This window comes from Macrosteles quadrilineatus, unplaced genomic scaffold, assembly GCF_028750875.1.
Source record: "Macrosteles quadrilineatus isolate MER2022 unplaced genomic scaffold, UCM_ALF_1.0 Scaffold_2__2_contigs__length_208266976, whole genome shotgun sequence".
NCBI classification, from domain to species: domain Eukaryota; kingdom Metazoa; phylum Arthropoda; class Insecta; order Hemiptera; family Cicadellidae; genus Macrosteles; species Macrosteles quadrilineatus.
Genome location: NW_026542595.1, coordinates 131882670 through 131905015, shown reverse-complemented (window position 1 = coordinate 131905015; position 22346 = coordinate 131882670). Strand labels below are relative to the sequence as shown.

Genomic DNA, 22346 nt, shown 5'->3' with positions numbered 1-22346 from the left:
TAGTCATTTTGAATATTATTTAACATGTTTACAAAGTTGTAAATTTGTTTCCATTGGAATAAAAAAAAATATTATTCTGCTTTTTTCATATTCGTAAAAATATTCAAATAGTATTAAATTGTTTAAACAATAACAGACTTTGATAATATTTTAACTTTTATGTTGCCTCGTCTATTTAATGTTTTATGATCAATGCTTAAAGCATTTTCTAGACGTTGGTATCTTGGCTTGGTACCAACAGACAGCTTGACACGTAGCAGACGCAGAAACGAGAGAGACTAGAGAGTAGAGAGACCTAGACCTGTCAACTGAATGGAACTGTGTGTGTGATTGTGATTGTGTCTGATATTTCAAAATGTGATTTTTGTGTTCTCGGCTATTTAGCAAATCTATATTCGAACGATCAAAATGCATTTGTTTTTGTAATCATAACATTCTAAAGTACTCAAAGATTTGAAAAAGATCCTACGTTTAATTTAAACAAATTTAGTTTTACACAAATTCAGTTAACTCTTAAGGCTAGGTTATTTTAAAATTGAACTTTTAAAATGCGTGTATTACAAATTAAAAGAACCAGACTCTACAAATTAATAGCAGCAATATGCATTATTTTACCCATAGTTTATTTATTAGCAAGCAGTTCCTTAAAACCATCTAAAGTTTGGAAAGAAGAACCAGGAAGAGGGCACATGAGAACAGTAAGAGGGGTAAGATCTAGGTTTAAACACTAAATTAAATATTCTCTAGGTTAAAATGAAAGTGCATTTCTAAGAACGTTGTTACTGCTGTCATTAAATATGTTTTCATTTAGAGGAACAGATTATCCAGCTTATCCGGAGAGCATTTACCTAATGGGTTTAGATCGCCATAAGCACGTTTTGTGTTACCATATAGTATGCTTACCAAAATGCTGTATACCTCACCCTAAAAATTCAATAAATTTAATCCAAGCGTGGCTTGTATGGACAGAGTGCTTGTTTCACATTTCAATCAGTAGGTACTGTAGGGTAAAATTATGAGAATATTTAAAAATTATTTGGATCAATTTTAGAATTAGGTCTACCGCAGTGTATCCACATGACCAAAAAAATAATCCCGCTTGCCGGGTCAAAAAATCCCGTTTAATCCCGCTTTTGAATGATGGAAAATCCCGATTTATCCCGCATGTTTTTTTATTCAATCCCGAATGTTATATTTGACGTACCTGTACCATGTTTAAATAGTTGTGTAAACATTGCTATTATCTTTTGCTACACTAGTTTAATCAATTGTAGTTCGTTTTCCCCTCAAGTTAAATAGAAAAAAAATTAAAATATACGCCATGGCTGAAAATCCCGTTTTATCCCGCATCCCGTTTTAATCCCGCTCGTGGTCTAAAAATCCTGTTTTCGGGATAATAATCCCGAGAATGGAAACACTGGTCTACCGGTCCATCTTCCCGTTTGTAGGCTAGATTAATTAATGGTCAATCTTTGCCATAGCCTGTAAAATAGCCTAAACATCTCAATGCAATTTTTAAGTTCTGTAAACTGAAATTTATCTTATTAGGCTATATCTAGACTTTTTATACAGAACGGGTTTTACAATATTTGAAATTAACACCACTAAAAACTCTACAATTAGCTTACTAGTATCAAGAAACTGAAAAGTATAATTTACCCCATTAGCTTGACCTTAAAACTTAGCATTCTACCACAACTTTTATGAACAAAATATTTAAAACCATGATAGAAGGAACCGGAGGCCTAGTGAGTTAACCATAGATAAAACATATTCCCTTAGTAGATTTCTCATCCTTATGGAACAGCTGAAGCCAATTTTATTGCTAGTTCTGTCTGGTGCACTGCAGTGGCAGATCTAGAAAACAGTCACAAGGGGGGACTGCCCCCCCCCCCCCCCCCCCCCCCGAAAAACTTTTGTAAGCTAAGTTAAGTCTCCAAAATGGCAGTTTTATACCGCTTCTTTGTCCAAAGATAGTATGACAAATTATGTTACGCAATGAGTATGCACTACTGTATTACATGCAGTAAAATATATATATATATGTATGCCCAAGGGGGGGGGATGTATGCCCCCTTCGCCCCCCCTCTGATGGATCCGCCACTGGTGAACTGTAGAGGTTGTGTTTTGTTTACAATTTGTTTTTGTTATTTCAGTCATTTAAAACCTCGTTTAACCAAATAAAACTATCCTATCACAAACAATAACTCGTCCTTTAGTTAAATAACCAAACAGTAAAGCACAAATCATGAAATTAACATTCATATAGGTACTTAATCGGAGAATTTTAACTTGTCATCTAATACTATCGACTGTCATACACCTAATTTTGTAACTCCATAAAGATTCATAGATTCACCCCAAATTCGGTATCATCCTTATCATCTCAATGACAATGATTAACTAATATGATGTACTTGGTACTTTATAAGTGAATGGTTACAGATTTAAGTTTTACATGAATGATGATTGTCTTGCAGTCGCCAGTTTATGTAAAAGACGGCCCTGGTAACTTTGAACCCAAGTCAGTAGAGAAGAGGTCTGGACCTGGGGAGGGAGGGAAGAAGCACGAGCTTAAACCTGAACAAGAAAACGAAGCTTCACAAGCTCTGAGCGAGTATGGCATGAACATGGCGTGTTCCAACGAGATAAGTCTAGATAGGTCAATTCCAGACCTCCGCCTTGAAGAGTGAGTATAGAATAAACTTTTGTTTGGTTTCAAATACGTAGTTTTCTAGTTTAAACGATATAGGCCTACCTCAAGGTAAAAAACACTGAATGGTAGAATGCTTCAAAACTTTGTTGGAGTATGCCTACAGTTTTTGAAAGTTATTTATTAGTTTAATGTCATCAACGATAAAAAAATGGGTGTAATAGGCCTACATTTTGACGTATTACATTTTTTACAGATGTAAACATTGGAACTACCCAGAAGACTTGCCAAGGACGAGTGTTATAATCGTGTTCCACAATGAAGGATGGAGTACGCTGATGCGAACGGTCCATTCAGTGATCAACAGAACACCACCACAGTTCCTAGAGGAAGTTCTTCTTGTTGACGACTATAGCAATAAAGGTTCACTATCGATTATTACATTTGTGTAGTTAAGTTTTTAAATCTAGACAGAGATTTTTTTTAAAGTTTGATACTTGAGGCTGTGCTCTCTCTAACTTTAATTTTTGCTAATATAAATTATAAAGGATCAAACTAATGTTTCTAGGTAAACTACTCATATTCACGGTATTGATTATAGTGCTCGCAATTAAAAAGTTACCGAATTGATCATGAGACAAGCCAGTAGCTTTATGATGGGCCGAAAATACCTAGCTGTCCTTCATTATTGGGTTTTAAATAAATGATCATGGATAAAGAAAAAGCTAATCTTCCCGATCATATTTTACTCCATTTTAAACTCACTTTTCATTGCATTCATATTCAGCTTAAAATACACACCGGAGTGATCCGCTGTATTGAGTTTTTGTAATAAAAATATATTTTTTTTTCTATATGCTGGAGTGTAAAAATATCAAGTAAACTAAGCTTCAATGCATCAACGGTAAAATCTATATATTTAATACACAGTTGTAACACTGTTTTCTCAGTAATTACTGGACCGATCCACTAGATCTATGTGTCAAATTAAAGGGGATAATGCATAGATTTGCCGAACTTCATTAGAATTCACGTTTTTTCTAAGGGTTAAGACCTACAGCCCTTCAAAGGTTGAGTCAATACAATTCTTATTGAAGAATATAATTTACAGCTTATTTAATAACTAGCTGTACCCTCGGGCTTTGCCCCGTTTAACTTCGTAAGTGAGCTCGTTCGCACGTCCTGGTTGAAGTTCGTTCGCTACGCTCACTCACCTTTACGTTGGAGCTCGTTCGCTGCGTTCACTTGCTTTCAGGTTAGCTCGTTCGCTACGCTCACTCACCTTTGGGTTACAAATTAGCTGTTGTCATAAATTAAAAAAAATAATAGTGGTGCACCCTGTTGGTAATCCTTGTACCTTTAATGCTATTGAACATCATAGAACAGAACCAACTTGTTTAATTGAAACAGCTGTTAAGATTCATTAATTCCATTTAAATATGAGTACTCATAAGGTTAACATGGGAAACTCCAGAGCCACTGGGGCGGAGCCCGAGAGTCCGATCAGAATCAAAACTACTTAGTTTTCCTATTTAATGCATAAAGAATCAGTGTACCAAATTTCAGCCTCCTAGGTAAATGGGAAGTAAGAGAATTAGTGATGAGTGAGTGAGTCAGTCAGTGAGTCAGTGAGGGCTTTGCCTTTTATATATACGAGGTGTTAGCCCGTCCTACGAACGGGAATTCAGGAGTCAGTTAAAACCGTGTACAATTCAGATCAGCTAGTTTACACAAAGACAAAGTTTCTTGCAGTTTTAATGAGAAAAATCATCTTGTAAACAAATGTTGTGTGACCAAATATGTTTTTATTCCATCATAGGCCTATACGATATGCATTTTAAATCCGATAATTTTACAATAAAACAGCAATTCTGCAATTTTTACGATGTGAAAACCGTTGAAGTGAGATTTGCAGCCGTTTCGCACGGACGCACGCTGATTATAAGTAGCCTACAGTAGAGAGAGAGTAATAGTCAATTGAGAAGTTAGTGTATAGACCTAGTCAACAATACCACCTTCCATAGCATACCTGCCTCTTCCATAATTATTACCACCACAATACAACTACTATACACAATTTCCAGTAGGTCTGAATAGATACTACCTTAAATAAAACGATAATATCCAATAAAATTCACAGTACACATAATTTAACTTTGGTGTCCTAACATTGAAACTAATCGTCACACCTATCACTGCATTAATTGCTAAGTAAATAAGCGTAAACAAAGAAAAGTAAAAACAATAACAGTTTGTTTTGAAACAGCAGTTTGGTTCAAATAATATTCAATTGAAAAAAGAACTGGTCACATGTAGCAGGAATATAAAAAGTAAACACGCTAGTAAAGCTAATGACGAAATTGTCAATGATTATTATCCATACCGTTATCAGTTCTATCCTTGATAATTACCCACCCTCATTGATTAATGTACATTGTAATTTCCCACATTAGTTAATTTAAACTACAATATATTCATCGTTGAAATAAAAGTGATATTTTCACGTTTGGGGGCGCTGATATAGGCGCCCCCAAACGTAACCACAACTGAACACGATTTCATAAAAGGATGGTTTGTCTAATTGCAGTATCCTAGGTCAATGTTGACGTTGTGTTCAATCTATGTCATCCATCTGTTTATCTTTGTATAAAACCCGGCTGAGGTTGTGGTGGTAATTTAAAATCGTGATTCCTGATTATTCTTGATCTTCTTTTTATGACATCAATATTTCCGGGCCTAATCCATACAAAGTTAAAGCAGACAAACATTAATAAATTGTAAACAAAAAGCTACCATGAAGAATTAAACATGTAAACATTGTAATTTTTCTAATCTTTCCTTGAAAAATGTAGCAGTAAAATAATTTGCATTTATCCTTTTTTATTAAGACTCGTGTACAGAGCCTCGATTTGTACTGTGGATTAATTAATTTTTGTTAAAACTGTGGTCTAATTATCTCTACTAATCTTACTTAATTTACTATAATCAATTACAAAATAAAAGTAAATAAAATAACCTCATAGTTCCATAGTTGATATTTAACCAGCTGTTAGTTAAAACAAATTGTATTCCTCTAAAACAAATCAAAGATTACAAAGATTGCTTTAAAAAATAATTTGAACATCCTAGTATTTTACTATGTATATTTAATGAAGCTGTCATCCTCTTACAGAAGAATTGAACGTATCAATGATTAGCATTACACATAGTATAAATAAGTCAACCCTAAGTATGTCTTTACATTTTTATCCAAATGCTGAATTTGTGACACAAAAGCTGAATGTTTACAGCTGTTATGTTAAGCAAATTATTTTATGCCAAAAGATAGTTTAGAATCTTAGCGTCGGCTGCTAGACTTTTTAAAAATTAAAACTTAATTTCTAAAACTCTGGGGCCCTAAACTAAAATTATGGCTTCGACATTCCCTAGTTCTCAAAATTATCTTTCTTTCAACACAAAAATCATGAAAATCCGTCGAGTGGTTGATTCAGAATCGTGAAATAAAAAAACACTGTTTCGTTTTAATATTATAGATAGATTGTCAGCTGTTTAATGTTTGTTAGATTTGTTATTATTTTTATAACCTTACTTTCAGTATGTAATTATTAAACTTGGAGTTTCTGTTTATAAACACACGATTTTGATCAAGGAAAGTGTATTTGTTAACTTATTTTTGAAATGTTTTAGTTTTCTTGCAAAGTGATCTGAAGGAAAGTGGTAATTGAATTTAAGTTTGAGTATGGAATGTGAAATAATACCCATACTAGGGGACGGAAACTTATTGTTTTGATCAATATAATTTATTCTCTACGGCCACCAGAATAATCATGGGGAAATCCGCTTGCAAGTTGTACATATAATTGCTAATGAGTGGGAAACATACAAACATTTTATAATAGGTGACGAATCTTACTCAAGATCAGTGTTAAGACGTTCAGTGGTACCAAACTTTACCTTCTCGAGATGGTGAGTACGCTGGGATACGTGGAACTACAATTTATCAGTGAATTTTTTTTTTCAAGTACACAGGGAAGTTGCTTGAGAAACTGTGACTTACCATTTCGGTTCTGGCGAAGTTAAGTGACTTGATGTTTAATGGCAATGTTGACTCGGGTCATTAGCGTTATAAAACTTTATCATTAACCCCAGGGTGTGAAAAGTACAAAAAGAAAAAGAAAAGATAATCATTAACTGGGCGTAAAGAGACATACCGAACGAAAAAAAAATGTAGAGAACCATCGAACTAAAAAGGTAAAGAGCAGTGTTGGTGTTAAATGTGCTCTGGAAGTCCCTACAAAAAATACCAACTCTTTTGAATTGGGGTCGTTAGATTGGATTTGTCACTACTTCAAATCTATGAATTTTGAGTCAGAACAGACTAACTGGGACACAAAAATGTTTTAGTTTTCTTGCAAAGTGATCTGAAGGAAAGTGGTACCTAATTGAATTTAAGTTTGAGCATGGAATGTGAAATAATACCCATAGTAGGGGACGGAAACTTATTGTTTTGATCAATATAATTTATTCTCTATAGCCACCAGAACAATCATAGGGAAATCCGCTTGCAAGTTGTACAGATAATTGCTAATGATTGGTAAACATACAAACATTTTATCGTAAGTGATTAATCTTACTCAAGATCAGTGTTCGACGTCCAAATTTTACCTTCTCGAGATGGCGAGTACGCTGGGATATTTGGAACTACAATTTATCAGTGAACTATACCCTAACTATATTTTTCGAGTAGGCCTACACAGGGAAGTTGCTTGAGAAACTGTGACTTACGATTTCGGTTCTGGCGAAGAAGTATCTGACTTGATGTTTAATGGCAATGTTGACACGGGTCATTATAGCGTTATAAAACTTTATCATTAACCCCAGGATGTGAAAATTACAAAAAGAAAAAGAAAAGGTCAAAAATCATTAACCGGGCGTAAAGAGACATACAGAACGAAAAAAACATGCAGAGAACCATCGAACTAAAAAGGTAAAGAGCAGTGATGGTGTTAAATGTGCTCTGGAAGTCCCTACTAAAAAATACCAACTCTTTTGAATTGGGGTCGTTAGATTGGATTTGTCAGTACTGCAAATCTATGAATTTTGAGTCAGAACAGACTAACTGGGACACAAATATTTTTTCCTTATGTTGTCACAAGGGGAAGGTAAAATGAGCTCTTTATCAACATTTTGAGTTTATGGAAAATCTTATCAACAGCGACTATAAAAAAGTATTAAGGGTCAAAAGAAACAAAAAGCTATTTGAGGAAAATATAATACAAATCTGCATTTGAAATGTTCAGTTCTAAGTCTCACTTGAATCAACATCTTTCTGGTACGGTAGTGGTAGTCTACATAATTTTAAAATCCACGACTCCTTTTCCATTAAATTGGACCGTTAATACCCTCTAACATTGAACAAAGTATGCCCAACTTTATACGACGTAAACACAGCTTTTACTCACAGTAAGGGTCAAAGATTCGTGAAATGCGACCAACTGCTGATGCGTGATTTACATGTAGGCTAAGTGACTATCTTTATTCCATACAACAAATGCAATGAAAAAAAACAACGAATATAGGAATATACTTGAGCAAATTATCTAAATAGCATAAATAGCTGCTTATTAGGTTATCAGCATTGCCCACTTCGTATACTATTTATTTTTCAAATGAAACTCGAATTAATATAAAACATTCATTTGGTTAAAATAATATCGGTTTGATTAACATAAAATAGTTTATACATGCAAACTATCAGTTCTATTTCATGTAAAAAATTAAACAACCCCTAAATAAAATACAAAGATAAACAGTATTTGTTAATTATTATTTCTTTTACTGCTGACTATATTCCCGTGGCGGAGCACGGGCGGTTAACTAGTAAATTTGAATCAGTCACCTCACAAAATTTTAAAAGCTAATTTTATTTCCTGTACAGCTCACTTGAAGGATCAGCTGCAAGATTACATCGAGCAGTTCAACGGCAAAGTTAGGCTGATAAGGAACAAAGAACGAGAAGGGTTGATAAGAACAAGGTCGCGGGGAGCGAAGGAGGCACGAGGAGAGATCATATTGTTCCTGGACGCTCACTGCGAGGTCGGCTACAACTGGCTCCCACCCTTGGTTGCTCCTATATACAAAGACAGGTAGACTAGACTCATGACCAATTTCCGGTTTACGTTTACACACAAGCTTGGTTTTTGTGAACATAGAAATATAGAATACAATGGTTGACCCTTACAGAGCCACTGCTCTTTACCCGATGATGCCATATTAAAGGCCCTATACTCTGTTAACAATATGCAGGTGGTTTTAGAGAAAAAAATCAACCCCCTCCATTTCATCCTACCTTTAAAACAATAGCTCAACAGCTGAGGTCTTGCAGGTCAGCTGCAACATACATTAAAAAAAAGAATTGGTGGGAAAGCTTCCCCTTTAACCGCCTAAATTTTGTGAATGGACTACAAGCGATTTGAACAAATGTTGCAAAGAGAGGTAGCCATTAGTGTAATAGTTGGTTTTAAATCCTATTAAAAAGAAGCTGGCAGAAGCTGATAATAGTGGGTATCACTTCTATTTATTTTCTCTTCATCGGGAAAATTGCTTTATATGTTTATTAAATAATCTCTCTTCACTTTACATTCCAAAATTAAATTTTAAACAATTTAGCCTGTTTTTTTACGTATTATGAACGAGTTGACAATGTTTTTTGCACTTTGCAGAACAGTGATGACGGTGCCAGTGATAGATGGGATCGACCACAGCCATTTTGAGTACCACGCCGTGTATCAAGATGGCCATCATTTCAGAGGCATCTTTGAGTGGGGAATGTTGTACAAGGAGAACGAACTTCCACAGAAAGAAGCGGACACTCGAGAGTACAACAGCGAACCTTACAAGTCAGTTAATATTGTCGACTTTCATAAAAGTCTTGGTTGATAAGCGAGTCAAAAGTATAAAGTAGCCTATAGTCTTAACCTCTCAATGGAACTGTGCCTTCAGATAGCCCTGAGGTTGTCGCACATGATACTATTACTATGCTTGCAACACATCCTGTTACTTTGGCAATACGCCCCTCAAAGTTCTAAAGTGATTTTAACCTTAAGAAGTTGATCTGCTATAAGAGTTATATTTATATCAATTAACTTTTGGCTTCCTATAAATGTTGGATGTTTAACTGAAGTTGTTGAAAATTAGAAGCGAATGTATCTCAAATTTGATTTACAATGTTTTGTACACTTGTTTTAGTGTTTTGTACACTATGGTGATAAAAAAATCCTATAAAGGAAACTAATGCTAAAATTGTTTTACTATATACCAAGTTCAAAATTCTCGTCTTATATTTAGAAACTATTTGAATATAGAATGGTTATATCAACTGTAGTAAAATAGTCAATATTAATATTTAAAGTGCTATACAGAATTTTTGTGAAATTCTATTATGGCATACTGTCAAAATCTTAAGTTAAACAAATTTAACGTCAGCCATAATCACAAGATGTCAAACACCTGCTAAAGTTAAGCTATTGTTTGATCAGCTGTGATCATTGAGTAATCTTTCACCATTACATTAGCAAGTATTGAGAAAGCAGGCGTTGCAAATATTTACTTAACTTCTGATCACATGTGACCAAACAACAAAACACCTGTGCTTATTTACCTGTGGCCAAACAATCGAACATCTGTCAGCTCATGATTAGGCCTACTATCCGTTTGTTTGACTTGTAGTTTCACAAAGTAAATGGTGTTTCTTTTATTCATTTAATTTGAATTTTTTACAATGTTTTTTCTAGATCGCCCACTCATGCTGGAGGCCTATTTGCCATAGATCGAGCTTACTTTTTGGAAATTGGAGCATATGACCCTGGTTTGCTCGTTTGGGGAGGTGAAAATTTTGAGCTTTCCTTTAAGGTGAGGCATGATGAATCAGAGGGTTGAATAATATCAATGAATATAAACCCTTTATGAAGCAAAATGCTTTTGAAAAATATTCAGACTGAAATTTTGCCGCTGAAATGAGCTTTGCACGGCCACCGCTAGGATTACTTGCACACCTGCCGCACTACTCTCTGTTTCTAAAGCCAATTCTTTGTTTTACTCTCTCTCACTCAGTCAGCTTGGCGTGCTGACTTGGCCGCGCGCTCTTGATAATTACCTAGCGGCTGCGATGGGAACTATCCAAAATTAAAATATTCCCAGACTGAAATTTTTACAAAGGCATTGCTCTTCTCAATGGCAGATCTAGAACAGGCACAAGGGGGTGGCGAACCGGGGGGCAGGGGGTTCGGAGTTACTACTCCGAAAAATTTTTGTTAACTAAGTCTCCAGAATGGCAGTTTTATACCATTTCTTTGTCCAAAGTTAGGGTGACAAATTATTTTACACAATGTGTATGCACTACTGTATTACATGCAGTAAAAAAAAGGTATTATATATATATGAACGAGGGAGGTGGTCGCTCCCTTCGTGTCTTTTTTAATTTACACCTTTTATTTAGTAAAATAACTTCTATGAAGAAAGAAACTTTTTAAGAGCTGTAGCCTGTTTGGTATATGTGGTTTTATGACAATGACAATCATTTGTAAATACTGAAGGTGGGTATTAATAAACTCTGCAGTAGATAGAATTATTTACTTACATAATCATTGAGAGTGGTATTTTATTCAAAATAGGCGATGTTGTGTCTTTTCCATGATTATTTAGCACCGCAGAGAGATTATTTAGCCCTTGTACATATCCAAGAATGAAGTCACCAACTAAAACTTTGAATAGCTTGAATTGCTATGACCATACTTGTCAATATAGGATTTATAGTGAGAAAAGCAGGCTTACCTGAATGGGAAACAGTCCAAACTGGCACAATAACATAAAACTTAAGTGAAGTAATGTTTTGTGTACAGTATAAGATTTTGTGTTTTTTGTGCCAGTTTGTTTTTTTTTCCATCCAGGTAAGCCAGATATCCTCATTTAATGTCCCAAAAACCTAAGCCCTTGTGCTTTATGTTATACCTTTAACCTCTTACTGGTCAATATATTTATAAGTTAATTATTTAACTGTTAATTGTTAAATGTTAATTGAAAGCAACATAGTTCTACTGACTACTACTACTAATATTTGTTTTCTTTTAATAATGAAAAGTGAAAGTTCTTTTAATAATAATGAAGTGAAAGTGAAGTGAGTCGGTGGCTCAGTCGGTAACGTCGCGGACTTCGGGCCCTAGGCAGCGATGTAGTGGGTTCGGATCCTGGTCACTGCCACTAAAATTTATCAGTACAGTTCACCTTTGTACTGTACCGGCTCACTCCTTGCTTTGCTGTAAACGATCCACGCACGGGCGCATAATCTATGTGGACGGGCAAATGCAAGGTTAAAAGGGGCCGCCAACCTCTTTAAAAAAAAGTTTTATGATTTAATCATTCACTGTTATTTGTGCTGATAATACATAATGCCAACATATTTTAAAAATAGCCACTAAAATGTTAATTCCCTAACTGCTGGAGGTAAAATGATTTAATAACCATAATGATAAGTGGTAATGGTGGTGATATTGATTTGGTTCTTATCTGATAATAAAATTACCTCTGCAAGCTGTTACCTCACCCCAAGTCTTGTTATAGATCTGGCAGTGCGGAGGCAGTATTCTGTGGGTGCCATGCTCCCGCGTTGGCCACGTCTACCGAAGCTTTATGCCTTACAACTTTGGTAATCTCGCCAAGAAGAAGAAGGGTCCCCTCATTACTATTGTAAGTGTCAGAAATATTTTTTACAGCTAAGTAAATTGCTTGGTCAGGTAAAGTACTGTTTGGATGAACAATTTGTTACCTTTTTTTTTACCTTTTAAGAGAATAATGCTCCAATTAATACCCAATTTAAAGTGTATAATGTGTGTGGTGTCTTTTGGTGGTTATGTGGTGGTATTTGGGATTTAGAAATTTAGGTTTTAAATTTTAATGGTATTGAAAATGCTAAGATTTTAAGTTTGATGATTAAATTTATAGACAGGGCTTATATATTTTGTAATCCATATCTAATAGGTTTAAATAGCCTACCCTTTCTGAATAGGGCATTAAAAGCAACCCTTCACTGTCATTACTTCAACTAACATTTTGTGTGGTTATTACAACATACAATGTTTATTAAATCAAAGACAAAAATAATTAAATATAGACCGACAGCAGTGCTGTGGTTAGCATAGGTATGTTCATTCGTCCACCGCTAGGAGTGCTGCGTAGTTACGATAGCACCACACTGGTAGCATCCTTCGAGTAGCTGATGATGGCAGCGAATCGTACACCAAGCAATCTCTAGCAGAACATCGCAAAACCTTCTTTTCACAGTCTATATTTATTCTATTTGTCTATGATTAAATTATACCAATTAGTACATGCTGTCTTGAACAATTGTAATAAAATAAAAATTTACAAAGACAAGTATTCATTATAGTTTGATATAAGCTAATGACTGTATTGCTGGCTACAGAACTACAAACGGGTGATAGAGACATGGTTTGATGAGAAGCACAAGGAGTTCTTCTACACTCGGGAGCCTCTCGCTAGGTTCCTGGACATGGGTGACATCTCTGAACAGGTGGCTCTGAAGGAGCGACTCCAGTGCAAGAATTTCCAGTGGTTCATGGACAACGTCGCTTACGATGTTTACGACAAGTTCCCAGAGCTGCCTCCTAATCTGCATTGGGGAGAGGTGAGTGTAACTTTCAATCCTTTACATAAATTTATATATATATATATTGTATAACCATGGTTTAGCTGGTTTTTATTGATTGAATATAATATTTAAAGATCAAAATGAAAACACCAAGACCTAATGTTAAATTCAAGTGTAGCACAAACAACAGCTAGTAGCGCAGGTTTACCTGGAATAGGGGCATCACCAGTGGCAGAAAACGCCCACAGAATAGGCTTTTAACATATGACCCAAGGTAATGAAACAGCTGTTCTTAGTTGGTAACAAATCGCAAGATACTTCATTCCAAGCTCGCATCCTTCAATCATATTTGGGGTTAAACCTGCCCAGTTGTGACCCCATGCTGATTGTTGACGTGGTGTAAAGCATAGATGTGAATGATATGATGTGACTGCAGAGTTTTAAATTTATTCTGTTTAGAATCAATTGAACACAAAAAGGGGTATGAGTTTATTTACTTAAAATACGTAATCTTGTTTTATCATGACTAATTAATCTGGTTTAATATCTGGAATACAAATGTGAACAAAATATTGTCATAGTGTTTACAACACAACACATAGTTCAGCCACTGTTGTAAATTGTGTATTAATACTAATAGTTGTGTTGGTTGACAGCTTCGCAACGTGGCTGGTCAGTCGTGTATGGACACCATGGGCCATGGTCCTCCAACACTTATGGGAACGTCTCACTGCCATGGCTTCGGAAACAATCAGGTAATACCATAATCCATAGTGCCCACAGGCTTATTTCTAGCAAACTTAAATATATTTATAAAATGGGGTTAGAAATATAAAATGCCCTTGAGGTCATAATCATGTACAGTAGAGTCCCGTTAGTCCGAAATGGTTGGGACCGGGCCCATTTCGGATTACCGAATATTTCGGATTAAACGTTTTTTTGTTTTTTTTTTACTTTTTAGAAATTTAAAAAAAAAATTTTAATTTTTTTTATTTTTTGAAATCTTTTGGGATTGTTTTTCAGATTACTTAAGACTAGACCTAGTGGCTGCAGCATTATCACTTCATAAAATGCATTTGTGATTTGGTGGGATTGGAACCCGGGACGAAAATGAAAAATGTTAATAACAAAAATGGTGAAATATTTACTAAAATACTCTACAAAAAGTCTATCTCGCCCGACCGCTACAGAATACTTTGACGAGGTACAGCCAACTGTGTTAAAAGTTTAATAAACAAAAATTTTTAAAAAAAATCAAAAAATTTCCTAAAAATTTTAAAAAAAATTCAAAAAAATTTCAAAAAATTTTCAAACAAATTTAAAAGATTTCAAAAAAGTATTTTTTTATTTTTGGATTAAGCGGACTTTCGGATTACCGAAGTTCAGATTAATGGGACTCCACTGTATTTTTGTTCAGATGTATTTTATTTTTTTTACTGAGTGTAGTTGATAACTCTCAATTATACTTATTTATTAATAATTGTTTCAAAAACATAGCTTTGAGTTTTTTTGTTAGCTAATTTAATAGGTCACTAAACATTACCCCCCCCCCCCCCCCCCCAGCATAAGTTTGAAATGCTTGTTATGAGCAATGGTGATGGCTAGCTTAAACACAGTAGGCAATGGAGATGTGTAATTTCATAATTTCAAATATATTCTTCCCCCATTTGTTATATAACATGCCTGAGTAAACGAAATAGCCAACATTCTATAGAATTTAAGAGTTTAAGTTTTGTAACCCTCGTTCGATATTTTTCGTATACAGAAAGGGTTAGACTAAATGGAATTCAATAGTTTGATTTTCAGTTCTACTAACTAAGTCAAAAAGCTAAAATGTTTAAACTAAATTTTTTTAAGTTTTAATGAATTTATCAGATTAATATGTACCTTGATTAACACTTTTTAATTCCATATGATTTTCTCATATTGTTAAATTAAAACAAAACAGCAATTTTTCAATTGCTTTTGGTATTTTAGATTTCTGATGAAGACTATGCAGATGAAATGGTAAGGAACTTGATATAAAGTCTATAATTTTGCATGATGAAGGTAACGTGTTTGTTAATAGCTTTGATTTTATTATTTTGGTATACAATTCTCGTTGAAATGAAACAATGAGTGGACTGTGTAAAATGATAAACAAATTTGTATTTTTCACATTTCTTTAAAACTTTTGTGACACAAAGTAAATATCATGTTTCATTGCATTGCATTATAAAATCATTTTTTACTGTTTTTATGGTGGAGGTTAAGATTTCTTGAGAAAACTGGCTTTGCCAAAATGATTTATGAGTCAGTTTAACTTGTTTCCATTGTAAAAAAATATTTAAATGTACGTACCGTATGAAATACATTAATTTTAAAAACATCTCAAATGCTTGTAAACTCTATGATTTGTTTATAATTAACAAACTTAACTCGTGAGCTATCATGTTTACATCTAATCGCCATTTCATTGAAAAGTCTTAAAGTATTAAATTTGACAAACCAATACAGGTTACCTACAATATTTTACATACAATGAAGGAATACTGCTACAATACCAGTACGTAAGCAAACTGTTAAGGTATGGTTTGTGTGAGTCTTAAGTATATGACCTTCCGAATCATCTTTGGAAGTCCAATCCTAATGGATTAGAGCTAGGTCTTTCTATAGCTCTGTTTTGTTTTACCAAATAAGTAATACAATTAATTTTACGTTACTAAACTGAACGTCTAAATTTGTATAAATTAAATTAAATTAGTAACACATTCAAATAATCATCCAATGACTAAAAAATGTTTTTTTCTTTTTTAGGCTACTTTGGGAATATTCCCTTGTATAGGCCTATGTGTTTGTAATTGTGTGTATGATGCAAATGTATGTATATTTCACAAATATTTCTAAGGTTGTTAATTATTTGTCCAGTTGGTAAGACTGAACGCCAAGGGACAGCTGGCCATTGGTGAGAGGTGTATTGATGCTGACTCTCAAGGAATCAAACTTGTCTTCTGCAAGTTGGGCACTGTCAATGGTCCATGGGAATATGATGAGGTAAGAATGTGGCAACAGTAAACATTTTTGTATGTTTTCCTAAATTTATTCATATTTAGGGTAATTAAAATATTACCTGTAATGTACTTAAAATAGGTCAATTTGAGATGAACAGTTCCATTTCCATTTTCGAACCAAGGCTTCTGACTAATGGGGAATGGTTAAACAAAAATGAATTCATTTTTAGGCAATGATAACTCCCTCAATAAAAAGAGTGGTACATAATTTTTTATTTAACCCAGGGCTTTGTGAATAGTGATTTTTGGATTTTAATTAAATTGAACACTATATTTTGTTTTCAAATATACCCTAATATTGAATATGTTTAAAAAAATATTTATGCTATTATATACCAAAGGTTTCTTAACCAGCTTGGAATTGAACTTGGGTTGATTAAATCCTTTATTTCGAGCCAAGCTTGAATACTAACTTTTTTATTCAACAATTCAAACTTGACGCACACTCCTAATTTAATTTAAACAGCAGCATTTAAATTTGACTGTTTTTGTGTTGAACTTTTTTGTGTGTTTCAAACATTTTCACGTAAATTTTACTTGGTTTTCCGTAGGAGTCTCACACACTGCTCCACCATGTTCACAAGAAGTGTGCCGGACTTCACCCCCAGACTCATCATCTGGCCTTGATGCCGTGTGATCCGGTCAACACGTATCAACAATGGGTGTTCAACGAGATCCACCCCAACTGGTCATGACGTGTCTAAACACGTCGCCAGCCAATCCCACCTTTGCCTCACGAGCAACGAATACTAGGATAATCAAAACTTATTGTCATACGATTCAATCTCTCTTTGTTTCAATGTGTTCGTTACTTTTCCTTATTTTCTCGAGTCTGTCTACTTAATGCTCAAACTGCGGTTGTAGAAGAAATTGAAAATTTGTTAGAAAGATTAGGACTCGCTCAAATTTTTTTGTTATTGTTTATGATATATTTTATAAAGTTGTTAGTCATTGAATTAAAATGAACATTTTTGTTGCTTCTGCGTATAACTATTTTAACGTTGATTGCTATTGTATTTGCAAAATATTTACAAATGAATCATTTTCAGTATTGTTGTGTCAAGCATTTTAAATTTAAGTAGCAATTTCTGTTTTAGGAAAATGTAAATATGATATAAAGGCCTTTTAGCGTACAAAAAATACAAATTAGTATTAAACACTGTAGAAATTATGAACAAAAAGACAAGCAGTAGGATTGAAGGCTCAAACACTAAACAGTATATTAGTTTATTAACTTTATAAGCCTATGATATGAGTTTTTCATGATCAAACATGCAAACAAATTTTTAATCCTCAACAATGTAATTACCAACACTAAAATCTATGTCTAAGAGTTTTTATGTGCGGTGTTGCTTGAGTGGGTTGATGTTGATTAATTGTTGCTCTGTTATTTAAGAGCAAATTTTCCATTATAACTCTTTACTTATAACGCCTTAACTCTTTAATTATAATATCAGAGATCAAGACATTGTTCACAAATATATCAAGCTACTTAGCTTAGTCATAATCATTTTAAAGCAAGCAAAATAAAAAAAGTATAAATAAAGAGAAAACTTCAACACACTCACGTATCACTATGAAGGATCACCTCCAAATTCTCGTCATGTGATCTATAAGGATGATACAAACATTTAGATTGTATGTTTAATCTGTTCCTTAACACGTTCGCTGCGGGCTACTATAATTGTAGTACCTAAGCACTAGCAATGTACTACTATACTCCTCTCACTAACATTGCCTTGATGTGACCCCAGAAGTTGGCGAGAAACCTTGTTATTGTCGCCATGTTTAATGCTAGTTTCTTGTGTCATTTTTGTGCAATTATTTTTCGGATTGGTCATTTTTGTATCATACTGTTTCAGTGCTCTTTGCATAGTATAGGGTTTTGGCTTAGATTTAGTGACATGGCTGACGATAACGATTATGATTTTGGAAGGGACCTAACCTCCAAATTGTGCTTAATGTTTTTTTGTGATATTTTTATGGGTAATTTTAGTTTAATTTGTCCTTGCTTTTGACCCTCTATTTTGCAATACTGAGGGCCTGTAAACACTTTTGTTTAGTGCTGCTATCTGTTGGTTTCTAGTAAAACTACGTCTACAACGACTGGAACACAGTACATGCTATAATATGCCTTTCCTATTGGATTAAACTAAATGTAAACATTTTCATACACTCATACACGCAGCACATTATCTGGTCCCGCGCACGGCCGCGGCCTGTCATCACGAAACCTCAGCGAACGTGTTAAACCATGCAATTTATACTTTTATTATCATAACAACTACATTATAGTGACATGGATTGTTGGATTATATTAATAGAACTGTACTCATTTGTTTTTTTACCAAAATTTATAATTGAACAAATTTTTTAACATAATGCGGTTTTGCCATCTATATTATTTTCTAGTTTGCACAAGAATTTATTATAAGTTTAAAATTTTTTTACTTTTGTCCAACTAACACTGTAATATGGTTTTTAAAATTCCATTTCTAGGAAAAAATTTTTAATTAAGTTTTTTTATTGGATTAAATTTCTAACGTTGTAACTTATGAAACTTTTGACACAAACTCATGTTGTGTGAATAATTGTACTAATTTAAACACATTATTATGTACATTTACATTTAAAAATCCCTCGGTTTAAATGTATTCTTAAATTTGACTTTTGTATATCTCTTACCAATAATGTAAGTAAATTAGGATATTGTTTTAATGGTGCACTGATAATATAGGTTTTTTTTCATTTATAGATTCCAGTTAATATAAAACCTGTGATTAAGTGAATATACTAGCATAAAAGCTATGTAAATATAATAATTATTAAATAAATATTTTTCTATTCCTAGTTTTTTTTGTCCTTGTTTGTGTAGATTAAACATTTAATAGAAATAAAATAGGGTATGTGCCTAATGAGACACATCACTGATAACAAATCAGTCGTCCGAGGTTTGATAAATAACTAATAATATTTAGATAAATCAACCGTCCGAGTTTTATTATGTCCGAGTTTATTAAATTATATCAAAATATCAGTTGTCCGAGGTTTGATAAATCTATATATATAAAATCCAATGTATGTTTGTCCTTTATGGACTCCGAAACCGCTCGACAGATTATAATGAAACTTTCAGGTATTATTAAGCATTAATTCAAGGATGGTTTGTGTGAAGTTTAGTGCAGATCCGTCAAAAGGGCTCCGCCCCAGTGGCTCTGGAGTTTCCCATGTTAACCTTATGAGTACTCATATTTAAATTGAATTAAAGAATCTTAACAGCAGGTTTAACTACAGAATTTGATCCTGTGATGTTCAATAGCATTATAAAAATGTTAATAGGTTTACCAACAGGGTGAAGCACTATTATTATTTTTTATGACAACAGCTAATTTGTAACCAAAAGGTGAGTGAGCGTAGCGAACGAACTTCAACCTGGAGGCGAGTTAGCGTAGCGAACGAGCTAACCTGAAGGCAAGTGAGCGCAGCGAACGAGCTCCAACCTAAAGATGAGTGAGCACAGCGAACAAACTTCAACCAAGACGTGATTGAGCCATGCAAACGAGCTCATCTTGAAAATGAACGAGCATTTGACATAAAACCACATTAGGACAGGACGACGTCTGTCGGGCCAGCTAGTAACTAATAATAATATTTAGATAAATCGACCGTCCCCGAGTTTTAATATGTCTGAGTTTATTAAATTATATCAAAATATCAGTTGTCTGAGTTTCCATTTGTCTGAAGGTTGGTGTAAATAATAATAATCTTTGGTTAAATCAACTGTCCAAGCCTTAATTCATCCGAGGTTTTAAATTATTAAAAAAAATCCAGAAATATCAACTGTCCTAGTATCGTCAGCATCAAAATTGACACAGGCGCCGTACGTGTCCGATGTTTACTACGCGTTTTTCGTATTTGTGTTCTTGCCAATTAATGTTTAATGTTTCGTGTACGTGTATGTGCTATTTTTGTCAGCTTCCTTTTAAACCTTATCACGACCATTTCATGGAATAAACCAAAGCAACATTTGATCTGAAGATGTGTTTAAAACTAGGTGGCGTTTGCAGAGGCATCCACAAAATTGAGCGGAGTCATTAAGGGTTCATATTATATTGTTTTTGTCATACTGCAGTAACAACATTCGTTTTTAATGCATGCGTTGCTGGTCTAAAGTAGCATTCTTACTCTTTAGGGAGTAAAAATCGTTTTTAGCTTCTATGGAGTAAAAATCAGCTGTTGTCAACTCAAATGTAAATTTCGATTGTAAACGATTGCATGTATCGAAAATATGTATCGATTCGTGCTTCGTAATCATTTTAACGTACAGTCTACAGTCTCTTCCCATAGCATTTTAGTATTGCACCACTTCCTACATCACGGACCTGTTTCCCTCCTTCCCTTAACATTATTGGATTGCAAATACCTTAATCTATTGGTCATAAACAGATCCCACACTCCGAACATCTCGCCTTTACTACTTCCTTCACCACTTCCTACGTCACGCACGGACCTCAAGCTGGTGTGGTCATTTGATTATATTTATGATCCCTAACGTTTCTGTTCTAATATCTGTGGAATAATGCTATCAGCTATTTCTTTATCTACTGCATTCAAAAGTCAACAGCTGATCATATGTCTTTGTTTATGTGTCAAATACTGCTTCCATAAGGATTACATTGAAACTTTGAGACCCAGTGGGGCGGATTCCTGAGAGACTTTTTTAACGCCATATAGATGTTGGCACTCACCGATATGGTCTTTATCACCATGCAAAATTTGAAAACGATTGATTCAGCCGGCTAGGGGGAGTTTGCGTATTACGAAATGCATAAAGCGGCCCACACACTAGCGCGCATGTGCCTTGCGTGGCTCGTGGTGAGGTGACTGTGAGCGGCTCTAGGCACATGTGCGATTCAATTGGTAACCACACACTAAAGACACATGCGCGCGCGCCACCGTCTTTGACCATGCAAATAGTGGGCTATAACAGCAAATTCAACAGTTATATTGAAATCATTCGAATAAACTCCTTTGTAACGTCACCATGTAAATTTTTACTATTTTTTTCATTTTGCATTTTTTTAACATGGACATTGTTTTAGAGTTGCAAGCTAAGTCACTAAAGAATAAAATTTGCCTTAAAAAAACAGATTTGATTATACACTACTAATTAATTGGGTAGATATTAGTTGTATGTATTATGGTTTTGGGTTTTCGGGAAATAAGTTATTAAAGAATATGAGGGTTGCATTATTTAATATAAGGGTATAAAGGTCGTATTTAGAGTATGAAGGTTATAGACTTAGATTTCATTAGTATATTTGGTTCACATCGATATTAATATCTCAAAGAGTTAATTTCAGTCTTCACAAACTTATCTTCACTGTCAGGAAACACCCCCTTGCATTTCGTTATCAATAGCTCCATAATTTCTTTTCTCATTTATTTGTTTAAAAAGTTTGCACTTTCCACGTCCCAAGAACACGTTTGTGGTCTATAAAGCTTAATAAAGTCAGACCAAATCTTTCGTTGGGCAGTAGTTATGGCAAAGAGTATCAAACACACTCCACGGAGGCGTACACCTAGTAGTTCCCGAAGAAATACACAGCGACAGTGCTGCTAGTTCGCAAACATGTGCCTCGGTTTCCCACAGATTGGCGAGCATCGTCACAAGCTCACGCACTTGTGACGGTGCTCGAAGGTCCGGCGGCAGGCACCAGGCACCTCGCATGCGCGTCGCGAGCACGGGCGAGCATGGTCACATTTACCCACACATTGAGGCGCATGCGCGTCGAGCTGTTCGCGCGTCACATGTGCGCGCACAAGCGCCCTAGTGTGTGGGCCGCTTAAGAGTCGACGTATAAGAGCTTCGCTCGCTCCGCTCGCTCCGCTCAACAACACGAAACAGCTGTAGTCAACTAACTACAAACCAGGATTACTTGACGGGTACAGGTAACTTAAACCTTTTAATCGGTCG

The 22346-nt window shown here is 34.6% G+C and overlaps 1 protein-coding gene across 2 annotated transcripts; it reads left to right on the top strand.

The window, feature by feature from the left end:
- The first annotated feature begins 296 nt into the window (after positions 1-296).
- Positions 297-19219, top strand: LOC128986514 (N-acetylgalactosaminyltransferase 7). Of its 2 annotated transcripts, XM_054406920.1 has the most exons (12): positions 297-707; positions 2481-2689; positions 2910-3076; positions 8592-8799; positions 9376-9552; positions 10447-10564; positions 12272-12397; positions 13134-13355; positions 13976-14074; positions 15297-15326; positions 16227-16352; positions 16921-19219. In XM_054406920.1, exons 1-12 carry the CDS (start codon positions 549-551, stop codon positions 17062-17064), a joined length of 1785 nt encoding a protein of 594 aa, XP_054262895.1. In that variant the 5' UTR covers positions 297-548; the 3' UTR covers positions 17065-19219. The 2 variants fall into 2 exon arrangements, with proteins under 2 accessions (XP_054262895.1, XP_054262896.1); XM_054406921.1 differs by lacking the exon at positions 15297-15326.
- Positions 19220-22346: the final 3127 nt, after the last annotated feature.

What these genes read in the sequence shown, in the direction of transcription:
- LOC128986514 (XM_054406920.1), top strand. Translation starts at nt 549, where the DNA reads ATGCGTGTATTACAAATTAAAAGAACCAGACTCTACAAATTAATAGCA. An exon ending in TGACGACTATAGCAATAAAG is followed by an intron (nt 3,077 to 8,591) that starts GTTCACTATCGA and finishes TTTCCTGTACAG; the next exon opens with CTCACTTGAAGGATCAGCTG. An exon ending in CTAATCTGCATTGGGGAGAG is followed by an intron (nt 13,356 to 13,975) that starts GTGAGTGTAACT and finishes GTTGGTTGACAG; the next exon opens with CTTCGCAACGTGGCTGGTCA.